This window comes from Lottia gigantea (assembly GCF_000327385.1).
Source record: "Lottia gigantea unplaced genomic scaffold LOTGIsca_59, whole genome shotgun sequence".
In the NCBI taxonomy this organism is placed as follows: domain Eukaryota; kingdom Metazoa; phylum Mollusca; class Gastropoda; family Lottiidae; genus Lottia; species Lottia gigantea.
Window position 1 is genome coordinate 727,481 of NW_008710013.1, and position 13,960 is coordinate 741,440.

The following is a 13,960-nucleotide window of genomic DNA, read 5'->3' on the forward strand; positions in this document are numbered from 1 at the left end:
AAGCTAAACAGACAGTCGTGAGGTGCCCTATATTTCTAGATTTGGCAGAAAATTTTCAGGGAAAATATTCAATTCAATTCAATTTGATTCGTAGATCGTCGACAGCAAAATGGACCATTTTGACTCGATATTGAGATAACGCTTAAATTGAACCCTGCATGACAGATTCAGCTTGTAAAAACCACCTTCTGCCACATTTATTTTTTATACGCCCACATTATAATGTGGTCGAATAATATCATCGCCTCTGTCCGCCCGTCTGGCCGTCCGTCCGTCCACTTTTGGCTTGTGAGCACAATAGAGGCTACAGTTTTTATCTGATTTTAATGAAATTTAGCGTGATCATTTGTATTCATGGTTTTGGTCAAGTTCGAATTTGACGATCTTTCGATGAACGGTTTTTGAGTTATTGCCCTTGACTAAGGAAAACGCGTCAAAATTTGTTTGAACAAAATAGAGACTACAGTTTACATCTGATTTTAAAGAAATCTGGTCATCATCTACTACCCTGGTTCCCAAACTGGTGTGTTTTCATCCCCTTGGTTGTGGGACTGGGATGTCGGAGGTGTGGACAAATGGGTGGGGGGGGGGGGGGGGGGGGGGTATATATTATGGTTCCAGTACATCTTGTGCAAAGAAAAGAGCAACAGCATCTTATTGCGGTCGCATGATTATATATCCATTATTCTGTGTGATTATTATTAGTTTGAATAAAAATGATAAAATTTACAATGTCTTGAATGTCCACGTGAGGCGGTGTGAGGAGTTCAAATGATTACTCCAGGGGGGAAAAATGTTGGGAACCATTGATCTATTACAATGAGATCTTGGTCAAATTTCTATTTGACAATTTTTTAATGAATGAAATTTGAGTTATTGCCCCTGACTTAGTAACAATGCATCAAAATTTGTTGGCAGTTTATGTCCAAATTTTATGAATTATTTTGTATTTTATTAAAGTGATACTACGTCTTAGAATTAGCATAAAATTTAAGAATTTTAAACTTGGCGAAGAGCTAGTAGATATACCACGTGTCATGGATAACATAACAGGGTTCTTATTTAATCCGATAAATCCAAAAAACTTTATAATTATCCATAAATATGCAAATAACTATTGAAAAACGCTTAATATCAAAATTAGGTGTTTTTCAATAATTACTTAGTTTTATGAATTTTCCAATTTTCCAGATTTTACAGGGATTCTGTTGTAACTTAATGACACCAGGTAAGCTAACTGAAGAATATATAGGCCTACTCATATTGACCATTTCGAGAACTTAAATTGTATGTTCATTCTAAGACATAGTATCACTTTAAATCAACAATATCTTGTACAAATTAAATTTTTGGTACGATTTGACACAGATTGGTACGAAAGCCTTTTCGGTCCGTCTGAAAAAATAACTTGATTTAACTCTTCAAAATTTGTTCAATTGGTTAAAACGCTTAGTCTTTCTAAGGCAACCAATCTAATTTATTTGTAACCCAATTCTTGATGGAAAAGATCCCTTACTATATTTTTTCCAATGGTATTCATGACAAACACAAACACTTGCCTCAAATTAAGAATAACTGCTAGTGAATTTCAACAAGACAGCGTTTAAAATCCAAAATTTCGAGTTGTGGAATCCGAAATTTCGAGTTGTGGAATCCGAAATTTTGACTTGTGGAATCCGAAATTTCGACTTGTGGAATCCGAAATAATTTCGACACAGAGGTCGCTGGAATCATTAGCACTTTAAATCGATCAAACGGAGCTAAAAAAAAACATACCTTTGTTCGTCGCTACATTTTGTGAAAATGTAATATTTGTAAACGATAAAATGATTTTCTATAAACTGACTTAATAAATTAACACTCAAATTTTTTGGGTTGCATTCTGTTCTGGTTGAAGCACTACATTGATGTGTCGCTTTAAAGAAAACCGGCAACAGCCTGCGGATTTAAATAAAGCAATAACATCTATTGACAGATTTCCAGTTGATTAAGTTTTGCTATAGAAAATATATTACATATTGAATTCTAGAAATATTATTACAAATATCAAACCGCCTACATATGTCCTATTTGTATGACTTCATATTTTAATGGCTTTACAATTCTTCACTTACTACTTTCCTTCCTTGCAAAATTAACGTGTTGTTTTATTGATTTTTTTTTAGTTTAAAGACTCTATAAATACATTTTCTCGTCCATTGGGAGAGGATTTAACCTTTCTTAACAAAATTTAAGATATTATTTTCTCGACAACTATTGTTCATAGATTTAATAATATAGTGTTAAAACACATGGGTTCCATTTAAGACATTGTGAAGGTGTGAGGAAATGAGAGATTTCACATCTTCGTGACAGATCAAGAAACAGACCTTCAAATCAGTCATTGACTGATTGTCAACATGATGGCGACTCTACCTCGAAAATAATTGAGTTCCATAAACGAAAAACAACTACTATTATAACCATGCACTCGATATATAGTAGGTATATTTCCCGTTTTCAAAATGTTAATGATATCAAACAATCATAATCTTAGAGAAATAAATCTAGGGTGTTACCCAAAAAAAGAATCCTTGAATGATTATTGCAAAGTGAACTTCAAGCAAAATATTGCTGTACATTCTATATAGAACATGGTCTTATTCGGTTCGCATCGGCGATGCGATTCAACCCGGAATAACCTAGAGCAGACTAAATAATCATAAGGTTCAAGCTCACTCTAATTGGAAGAGAAACATAGACAATGTCATACAACCATTTGATGGCATCTTATGGGTGTAATTGCAATAAAACCCCTAAAGCTATGTACGGAATAAAATATAAAGTAGCCTAACTTCGCTTCGATTCGAAATCGGACAATGGAGGGGCCCTTGACGAATAAGGACAAAATGAAGCAATGAATATAGGCCTACACCAAGTGATAATATAATATATCTCAAGATATTGAACAAATTTAATCTTCAACTGAAAAGACAGTCAATGATCTATTACACTATAACAATAATATTATTGTTTTAAACCTACGCAAGTTGGCATCATTCATGGATTTTCAGGTTATGTACTGTACTTGTGTATACTCTACTGGTTATTGAACCAATATTGTCACATATTCAACCATATTGTCTGTTAGTAAACTATGTATTATTCTGAAAATTAAGTCCTAACCTATCATAGAATACGAATTGATATATCTCAAAATGTATTTGAATGATATATCATATTTATTTCATGTTATTTGATGTCTATTATTAATTATCATCGGGCACCTGTCAATATTCCTTATCAATCAATCGATATAGAATAGAAAGGCAACCTGACATTACAAATACTTCATTTCCAAACAACCACATCAAAACAACTTCTTGTCTTAAAATATTTATAAAGCACTTACCTCCTTAGATTCCTTGGTGCTGACTTGTTAAATAATTGAATATAGATGGAGAATAAAATAATATAGCGATATAAACAGTAGAAACAAGCGATTTTGTAATGACGTGCTCAGGTAATTAACACAAGGAAATGGTTGCTAGGTTACCAGTGGTTTTAGAATTGTCGATGAACACACGAAGAGACAGCTATCTAGTTTATGTTGATGAAAATCCGGACTGATTCCACAAAAACCGTGTCACCATCAAAGCACTCTAACTACAAAGACTCTTAGGATCAGAAAATGTATGGTCACAAAAGGTTACTGTGCCTCTTGATCAGACTTCAAACAGAATCCTGTCCAGGAAACACTGTGTCACTGTCCAAACAAAACCATGACTGTTATTCTTGCAAATGTTTCCTGACTACAAGTTATTAAAATCCATTTCTGTAGGCAATGTTAACCGCCGATTAAATTTCTGAGAGGCTATGAGAAAAGACGCAGACCGTAAAAATGTGTATACATTCAATTAGCTATATGAATATCTCACGTCTACAATAAATTGAAAACGTCCAGTCCAGTTCAAAATGGTCAGAAGGCCATTTTTTACTTTCTTCAAGGTGTATATTACAACGACATACCGTTTAGATAACCTTATCCCATTGTTCTGTCCTCTTAACACCTTTTTCCTGTTTAACCCTGGGGATATAATGTGTACAAGGATATTACTTGTAGTATATTTTGTTTAATTTCGGGGAAAATCTCGGTGATATTTCTTACATTAAGTTTTACTCCAGAAGGCCTTTCCTAATAAAAAGTCTAGCTCAATGGCCGGTTAAATTGACCACGTTTGTAGATACGAGTTTCACCCCTTTTCCAGAAATAAACAATGCCTTCAATGTATATACAATTGAGTACTCGCTGTTTAACTCCAGAGGACACTATCAAGTGCACTGCAAGATGAGATCGAGCGTTTGGTCCAATATTTTGTATTGCACATTAGATTGGGTATAATGGGCCTTATATCGACACTTGCTTTCTCCGAACCACGGAACTCATTCTATTGTTCTCCACTCTTTAGTTTCAATTGGATCTATATTATCATCAGGTCTTTGCTGGATCAACTCAAATTAACAAATGCATGCTCAAACAGTGGAGCGAAACGCAATGAGGTTGAAGAATGTTTTTATACCTAATTAAGGGGTCATAGTTACGAAGTCTTACAAAAAGTAAGTTTATCTCAATGGTTGATGAAAAGACCGAGTCTTGAAGGCACGAGTTGCGCCCCCTATTTCGTTATTTTTTATAGTTTTTCCAGTAAAAAAATTACAGCAAATGAGTCCTTGTCGGTTTATCAGATAAAACACTTTCCCTCGGGTTTTTATGATATTCAAAACTTTTCCTTTTAAATAACATAAAATCATTTGCTATGTTTTATTCACCATCAGTGAAATCTGAATGGGAGAATAGGTTTCGTGGGCAATATCATTACAGTGATCATTATCAGATCCTAGTAAATATGACCATATCTTTTCCTTCTTTCCTAAAAACAATAAACACTATGTAGATGTGAAAATACGTCAGGCTGCTTTGTCTCTTTCATGCTTCCTTGCCTTTAACCTTTAATTGCGTTATCAGTCTGGATCATTGTTTAAAACATTATAAATAGATCTTTTTTTTCTCAGTTTTTCTTTCCTTGTTATTTAGTAGCGAATCGTATTTCTATTAAAAACGTAATCAGTCAGTTTTTCCCATACTGACGCAGCGTGAATGTAACACAAATCCAAACTGAATAGAATAATCAACAATTTAGTATTGTTTATCAGACATTGCGTCACTTTTCATTACCACAGACATAAGAATAACGAAAATAATAAAAATGTAAATAATAAACTCTTTATTTTATACGTGTCCGAATAAAGTTCATTACATCAATGTATAATATGAAGTAATATATATGTATATAGTCTTTAAAAGTACTAGAAATTGTGAAGATAGCTTGCCAGGCAAGGTAATATACGCCCACTGGCAGCTTTGATTTTAAATAAAAATATTTGGCAGTACAGTAACAATTACCAGTATGAAATATTCAACCTTCAGACATACAGTTGAGTCGATACTGAATAATGTAACTTAAGTTTCATCAAAATCTGTCAAGAATTAGGCCTTCTAGAGTGTTAACTGGCTACAACTTGAACGTGTTTTTAAGAACAAGGGCAATAAAATTTTTTCGATTTTTTCTGATTTTCATTAGGGTTCATCTTTAGGTTTTTATATACACTCACACCGAGTATCGTCCAAATCCATCAAGAATTGTGCCTTCTAGAGTGTTTACATGCTTCAAATTGAACGCATTTTCAAGAACAAGGGCAATAACACATACCAATTATTTTTCGATTTTTCTGATTTTCAATAGGATTCATCCTTAGATGACAACAAACACTCACACCAAGTTTCGTCAAAATCCTTCTTGAGAGTTTACGAGCTAAAAATTGAACGCGTTTTCAAGAAAAGGGCAATAACTCATACTAAATATTATCAATGTGTCCTATTTTCGATAGGGTTCGTCCTTGGGTGATTACAAACAGTCACACAAAGTTTCGTAAAAATCTGTCAAGAATTGTGCCTTCTTGAGTGTTTACAAGGTAAAATTGAACGCGTTTTCAAGAACAAGGGCAATAACTCTAGTAATTATTTTTCTATCTTTCCGATTTTAAAGGGTTCATTCTTGGGTGATAACAAACACTCACACCAAGTTTCATCAACATCCGTCAAGAATTGAGCCTTCTAGAGTGTTTACGAGCGTTTTAAGAACAAGGACAATAACTCATACTAAATACTAAATTTATGTGGGCGTATAAAAATCGCATTATTCCTTATGAAATATTTCAAACTAGGAAATGTACTCTGTATTTCTATATGAGTCTTTTCTATATATAAGTGCATCATAAAATGACGAGTCGTCTTTTTAACTTTTAAATGTAGATAAATCTGGACAGACATGGATTTGAAATTTCGGCGGTGAGCCATGAACACTATTACTGATTAGCTTGGAAGTGTAGATGACTTTTGGCTTAGTAATGCTGGATTGAGAGAAATATGTCAGTCAGCGAGTACAAAGCATAATAATGTACTATATTGACGTACAATTTCTTTGTATTTGTGAGAAAGAATGATTGAAAGGTGAACTTGTTAATCAGGTCAGTAAGGCGACACACCATGAATCATGTCTGATATTGTCAAAAGAAGACGATACTTCCATTTAGTGACAAGCACTTTTAAACGGATTCCAACAGCTTACATTTTCTCAGTCTGATTATATTTACAAATAGTCGAAAGCTCAATTCCAGTACAAGCGTACGCAACGTTTTATGCAATAAGCGCCTTCGGCTCGTCTACCCGACTTAACAGTCCCAGAAGAGCAAGTCACCAGGGATGCAATCTAATTAACAATTTTACTTGAATAAAAAAAACTCATCAAAAGCATTGTATATATTTCATTTAAATGGCGTATTGGACGTTTTGAATGTATTAGAAGTTCTATGCAGCACCCGTTCATAATGCAGACCATATTCACTGAAAATAGCATTATTGTGACTCATTTACCTTGAGATCAGAACTATTGTGGCCATGATCAGAACACTGTGACCAGTGTCCATGCAATGACATTCTATTCCAATTCACATAAAAATGGAATGTGAAGGTGGCTAAAAGCATGACTAATACATACACAAACACAGATATGGATGGAATTTCTTTATCCTATTATTAGCATGGGACAAACAATATTTCTTTATAATTCAACAATAAATCACAGTCAAACTGTATAATTTCATTTTATTTTGGTTTCGGTTCTAAACTCCATAGTATTTGGTACATGATGTACCAGAAAATAAATCATGTATATATAAATGTATATGTATTAAAATTAAAAGGATTCAATTGAGTATTTCCTCAACCAGCTTATAACAGTTGAATTGAAGCTATCAGTATCACCTTCCAAACTTTAATCCGTTTGGATTTTGGCAACATTATAACAATCTCATATTTAAGCATATAAGCATTATAAGGACGTCATTGACTATAACTTCTTGTTGATCACATCCTGGAAGAGATTAGTGAACTTCCAAGGTACATAATATTGTCAAATTGCATGAAAATCAGATGGAGGATTTGAATATTGAAAAGGACCACAGATCAATACCATTCACTCATTAGCTGGTAGAGGTAATATTTAAAGGGTGATTTTGTATCTGTAAATACCATTTAAGTTTGATATTTACATATGAAAGATGTTTTAACAATTAAAGTAGACTTAATTAAAAGTTATCAGTTTATAAATTAATTGAGGTTTTGTGATGATCATAAGGTACCTGACTGGAATCTAGCACAATTAGCAGGTTCTGGCTGAAAAGAAATCGACGGTAGTGGCGACTTATTTTTGTAGCTGAAGGGGCTAAATTAGAGATCCCTGTGTCACAGAATATAGAACTCTTCAAATTTATTTCATTCTTCTACTTTTCATTTCAGCTGCAATGGCCAAAAAAAAGACAGAAAATATCATAGAAGTCCTATGACAATTGCTCCTACATTCATTGTAGGTGTTAAACAAGAAATCAAACATTCATTTACATAACATTTCAATGATATCCTAAAAGCTTTTAAGCAGAACTTTAACATTAAAATACAAAAATAGGAACAAATTATCAAAAGATTTTCGACAGGCAACAGAATATCTGTATAAAATATAAATACTATTGCTACTGTGTATTGACCTCACACTCAGAAAAGCAGGATGTAAAACTCCATTCATTTTTTTGACCTCACACTGTTGTCAGTCAATCCAATTTAACTGAGCATGTGAATCAGGATAATATCTTCAGAACAGTACTTATAGTCTTACAATTACTTTGCATTTATAATATATTCATTTTTACAATTATTAGTTTAACATAAACACATTTCCATCTTATCATTCAACTGAAAATTGTCACAATTAAAAATGTGCCATGTTTATATTTTCATTAAAGTCTATCAGTATTATCTTGAAGCTAATATTCCCTTTCACTTAAAATAATTGGTAAAATTTGATTAACTGACAAATGTGAGACAGTTGATAATAGATAACGAGGGAGAGCTTGCTATGATTTGAGAGAAAAATGTAAACGAAAGAAAGAAGTTTTTATGGAGATTCCATCTCCCTCACTTCATGCTGTATTATTCAAACATAATCCCATCAAACATCATCAAATTTCCAGGTCATAATAAGTTTAAAGTTTACCTGAAGATTGAACAATCATTTTTCAAACTCATCAATTCAGTTCAGAGAGTTATATTACTAGAATAAATGTAATTTATTTAGTAAGTTGTGAAAGATGTATTGAAGGGATAAGAACATGGCCTTGTCTGCAATATTAAAATCCCCATCAAGAAATGACATTGTCAAGCGGAAGTTTTAGGACTTCATTTAGAACTATAAGTTGTAAATGACTCTTGGAAATTTGAAGATGAATCAATTGAACTGAGTAGCTTTAGCTACAAACATTTTTGATAGAAATACACAAAGCACTATAACAGTCTTTGACAATCAGAAAAATTGCCATTTTCCTAATATGGCATCTTTGACGGAATCAACATATTGTGCAGGAACCCAATAAATCCAGAGTCTAGAAGCTTCAGTAGGTCCAAGTTGAATTCCCTGAAATTGAGGAAGTGTTGACAAATGTTTTAAAGTAAAATAATGTATGTGACCTAATCAAATGACAATGATAATCAGATTTAAATAGAATGAAGCATTGTACAATCATTATACTTATTCCTCATTGTAACCATAGCTTACCTCAAGTCCTATTGGTAGAAAGCTAAACTTCCTTTCAGGAAACAGTCCTATTTAGGATTTTGACATAATTCTATCATAATAGTAAACCTACCAATTAACCTACCTAGTAAATCTACCAAGAAGTGTACCAAATAGCTATGTTAGATGGAAAAGAAACCAGCTTAATAATTTAGCTAAGAATTCACTTAACTGTCATAAACTGATTAGTGGAAAGAAAACTCACCATTAAGTGATATTCTTCATGGCCTTTAATAGGTTCACTGACTACAGCTTTTATTGAGTTCATAGGTATTTTATCTGTTCTTTCTAAAAAAAAAAAATGATACATATGAATGATAACTATTAAAAAAAACATTCAGCACCTCATTTTGTAAAGAAAGCTTGCCAGGCAAGGTAATATACGCCCATTGGCAGCTTTGATTTTGAATAAAAATATTTAGCAGTACAGTAACAATCACCAGTATGAAATATTCAACCTTCAGTCATACACTTCTTTTGAACTCTTTAGAGCGATACTGAATAATATTGAGTATGAGTTATTGCCCTTGTTCTTAAAAACGTGTTCAATTTTTAGATCATGAAAACTCTAGAAAGCAATTATACAATCTTCAGCATGGTACTGAATAATAAAACCATGTTTTGTCAATAAGCAAGAATCATGCTTTTTAGTGTTTAAGAGCTAAAATTTGAAAGCGTTTCAAGAACAAGGTCAATAACTCCTATGAAACATATTTTGATTTTTTTGATTTTCAATAGGGTACATCCATGGGTAATAATAAACAATTTAATCAAGTTTCGTCAAAATCTGTCAAGAATTGAGCATTCTAGAATGTTTACGAGCTTAACACAAGGAACAAGAACAAGAACAAGGGCAATAACTCATACTAAATATTTTTCGATTCTTCTGATTTATCAATAGGGTCCATCCTTGGTTGATTTTGAACACTCACACCAAGTTTCGTCAAAATCCATCAAGAATTGTGCCTTCTAGACTATTTACAAGCTACAAATTGAACGCGTTTTCAAGAACAAGGGCAAAAACTCATACTAAATATTTTTCGATTCTTCTGATTTTCAATAGGGTTCATCCTTGGGTGATTACAAACACTCATACCAAGTTTTGTCAAAATCCGTCAAGAATTGTGTCTTGTAGAGTGTTTACGAGCAATTGTGGACGAACGGACAAGGTTGACGTCAACATACGCTCCCCCCCATTTCATGTGGGCGTATAAAAAAAAACTGAAAACATGTTGCAGTCATCATATTTTCAAAATCAAACAATAACTGTGCACAATTATGTTTCTTTTTAGGTTTCTGATTAACTAGGGATTTTAAATGTGTACTGCTTGCAGTACTGAAGAAAAAGACACTGAAAATTCATACAAACATACTTTGCAGTTTAAATTATCAAGTCAAATAACAGAAAAAGAAAAAGCTTTGTCAGTCTCACCTTTTGTTCCAATCCAGAGTTGATCAGATTCTAGTTTAAATGTTAATCTAACCTTACCACCAGATTTATTATACATTCCTGATAAGGGGACATGGGGCAATGGATCTTTACGATTTTTAACACCGGGATTGGCATCTTCAGGTTTGCCATATTTTTCTAAAACTTTTTTGTGTTGCTGAAAATTTGGGAAAATTTACTCAATTTAGAAAATACTTTGATTTTGACATTGATTGATCGTCAACATTGTATAATCTAACACAGGACATTACATTTTAAAAACACTAAAGAGCAGATTGTGTTAATATATATTTAAACCATGCCTCACAAAAATCTAGAAGTGATTGAAGTCCTTTTTCACTAAGAAATGTCTGTTTTGATGATCAAGCCATAATCAGAATTTTTTTTTATTTCAATCACAAATTATTTAAGGTCTAATCAAAACCCAAGGTACAATGAGTATGGAACTTCCATAATTGAAGCTGTTATATAATTTACCTTCATTTCACTTAAAGGTTCTTTACTTGAGGCTTCAGCTTTGGCTGCCTCAGCAAGTTCCTGTTTAGATGGTGCACTGACAGATAATACATCATTTAAAGTGGATCCTACTACCATAATTTTAGCTCCCTTTGTAACATTTAATTGACGTAGTGTGCATTCATCTTTGGCAAGACCCCTGTACATTAGTTTTTGCATAGCATGAGGAACTCCTACAAAAAGAGAAAATATGAGACATCATGTTCATAACACTGTTACATCTTTAAAATTATATGTCAACTTTGAAAATGAAATGAAATGCATTAAGGTGCACCAGCACCAACACGGACTATATGACACCTGCATTTCAGCTCTGAGAACTGTAACATAATACAGGAACAAAATAGAATTTTGAATTAATTTAATGTGATAAACACAGTAATACATGTGTATGGATAACAGCAATACACAACATACTTATAGACAAATATCTTGTAAATGATTTGTAATCAAAATGTGTATAGTAATGTGCTTTTATCTGTAATTTTTACTGTAACAGTGAAGTACCTGTTAATCCTTGTACATGTTGTTTAAGTTGATGTATAGTCTCATCTAAAGAAAAACTAACATCATATTTCGATTTATTATATATAATTTTAAAATCCACTTTCTCAGCATTACTTTTATCTGAAAAATCAAAAACAGAAAAATTGTTTAGAATTCCACTGGTTTAATTTACTTGTTAACATAATACAATTACATGAAAGAACATAAGCTTAAGATAAAGTTCTGAACAAGCTGAATCAAATTTACACATTGATTTATCAGATCTCATCTAGAATGAACAGGGGCAACACCATGCAGTGTGCAATTAGAGGAAGTTTGAAGGTGATAATTATATAGAACTTAAAGGATTTATGCCAAGACATAAAATTTCCCCTTAATTACAATGATTTTTACCTATAATCATTGGCTTAAAAATGTCTCCCAGAACAATATTTTTGACAAAAACCTTAGATTTCTGACTCTGGTCGCTTTCCAGCTGAGAGTTAATTAGGCTAGCAGTCAGTTGATCTATGACGTCATAGACAACACTCGATAAACTGGCAGCCTGCCGTCTATATAGTTGAAGCCTCGCATACATCGATCTTTCACTTTCATTACTGCCATGGAATCCAACGATTTCGACCTAAATATCCAGCCATATCAGTTTGAGCCGCTTGTGGAAGACAAACGATTAGTACTAAAATATTCTGATAGCTCTGGAAGCTCTGACAATTCCGATTTCTCAGATGACGAAACCGATTCTTTTTCTACAAACGCCCGAATCGGTACTACAGATGGTAAGTGGATAGAGTTTAAACAGTCGTCACCATAAACTATCAGGTTGAAAACAATGATAATTAACATTGCAGAAGCTCATTGATATCCATTTCAAAAGAAAATGAAAAAGAAATAAGCATATTGGATATATCTACGGACCGTAGTAGGCCTATTATTATCATCACATAACGTCAGTGTTAATATGGCAGTGCGGGTGAAAAGGTCACTGAGGTGAATACGTAGCCTCTACCATCCAGTCTCTCTTTGTCTATGTACAGCTTCGACGTAGATGGGGTTAGTCTGGACGTCAGACTCAGTCTGTATTTCCGTAAACATTGATTGAATGTGGCCATCGTGTTGAAATACAGATATTACTTATTAAATAGCTGCCTTTGTGGATTGTGTAGAGAAATGCCAACAACATTTGAGAGCCTTTGCTGTAAAGAGGTTAATGACAAAGAACATAAAGCTCTGGAGGAGATGCAGCCATGCATTTGTCAACATTCCAGGTTCAGGGCGAATTGTCTCTATAGAGATGTTCTAGATGTATCGCTAATGGAGTTTGTTGAAGTTGACGGACCCATAGATGACAATGAGCCAATTCACGAGTAAGTACTGGTCATGCCACACAGTTCACCATTTAGTTGTGTGAACGTTTTGCTTATGATTCAATGGCGGAATCAGAATATATGTCTAGTATGACGTCATCAACCGAAGATTCCCGAGTAGTGGTGGAAAATATGCATAATTTGAGAAGCGCTAAATTAGCCTTTTTAAATGAAAAAAAGTGGTAAATAAAAATATTTTTTTCCGGTAAAATCGATACGAATGCGATAATGACAGTGTATCTGAAATATTTCCAACGTAAAAGGGGCAATTTGGCATAAATCCTTTAAATCAAGTCTATACTGGTACCTGTTTCTTGTACAACTATTTTACCAGTGTCTGTTAGACATCCACCAGGATCATTTTCTTGTGTACCAGGTGTGGAGTTATCTTCACTTTCATTAGTAACACATTCTACACTATCAATTTTAATATCTTCTTTATTTGATTCAACATAATCTGCTGTTTCTGCAAGATATTTGATCAAATTAAAAGATTAAATAAATGACAACTTTCTCAATCTCAAACAACATTATCGACAGTGACAGTATGTAATTCACATATTTTTCTCCTTGGGATTTTTTTTTTCATTTATATTTCTATTGACTAATTTATTCATCTGGTTTTTTTTCGATTAAGTCTACGGATATTTCAATCGTAATAGGCTAGTCATTGAGTCAATTACTCAATATATTTTCCGTTTTTCAAAATGTGTATTATACTGAAATGTCTAGACTGTCGGTTGGAGTGTATAAATGTTACTCGGATCAAATTAAGAGTCTGTGGTTTTCGAATCTAACCAAATTATAATTTATCAAAATCCACTATTACGTGGTAAAAAATGTATTACGTCTCAGTTGAACAAATATAGAAAAAAATATTTACCAGATGAAGACGCCAT

General features: G+C 33.0%; 1 protein-coding gene across 1 annotated transcript; it reads right to left on the reverse strand.

The window, feature by feature from the left end:
* Positions 1-7,110: 7,110 nt before the first annotated feature.
* Positions 7,111-13,960, reverse strand: LOTGIDRAFT_235090 (hypothetical protein; the record flags this gene model as incomplete). Its single annotated transcript, XM_009063635.1, has 7 exons — positions 7,111-9,065; positions 9,430-9,512; positions 10,657-10,831; positions 11,152-11,363; positions 11,698-11,817; positions 13,369-13,527; positions 13,945-13,960. 7 exons carry the CDS (start codon positions 13,958-13,960, stop codon positions 8,955-8,957), a joined length of 876 nt encoding a protein of 291 aa, XP_009061883.1. The 3' UTR covers positions 7,111-8,954.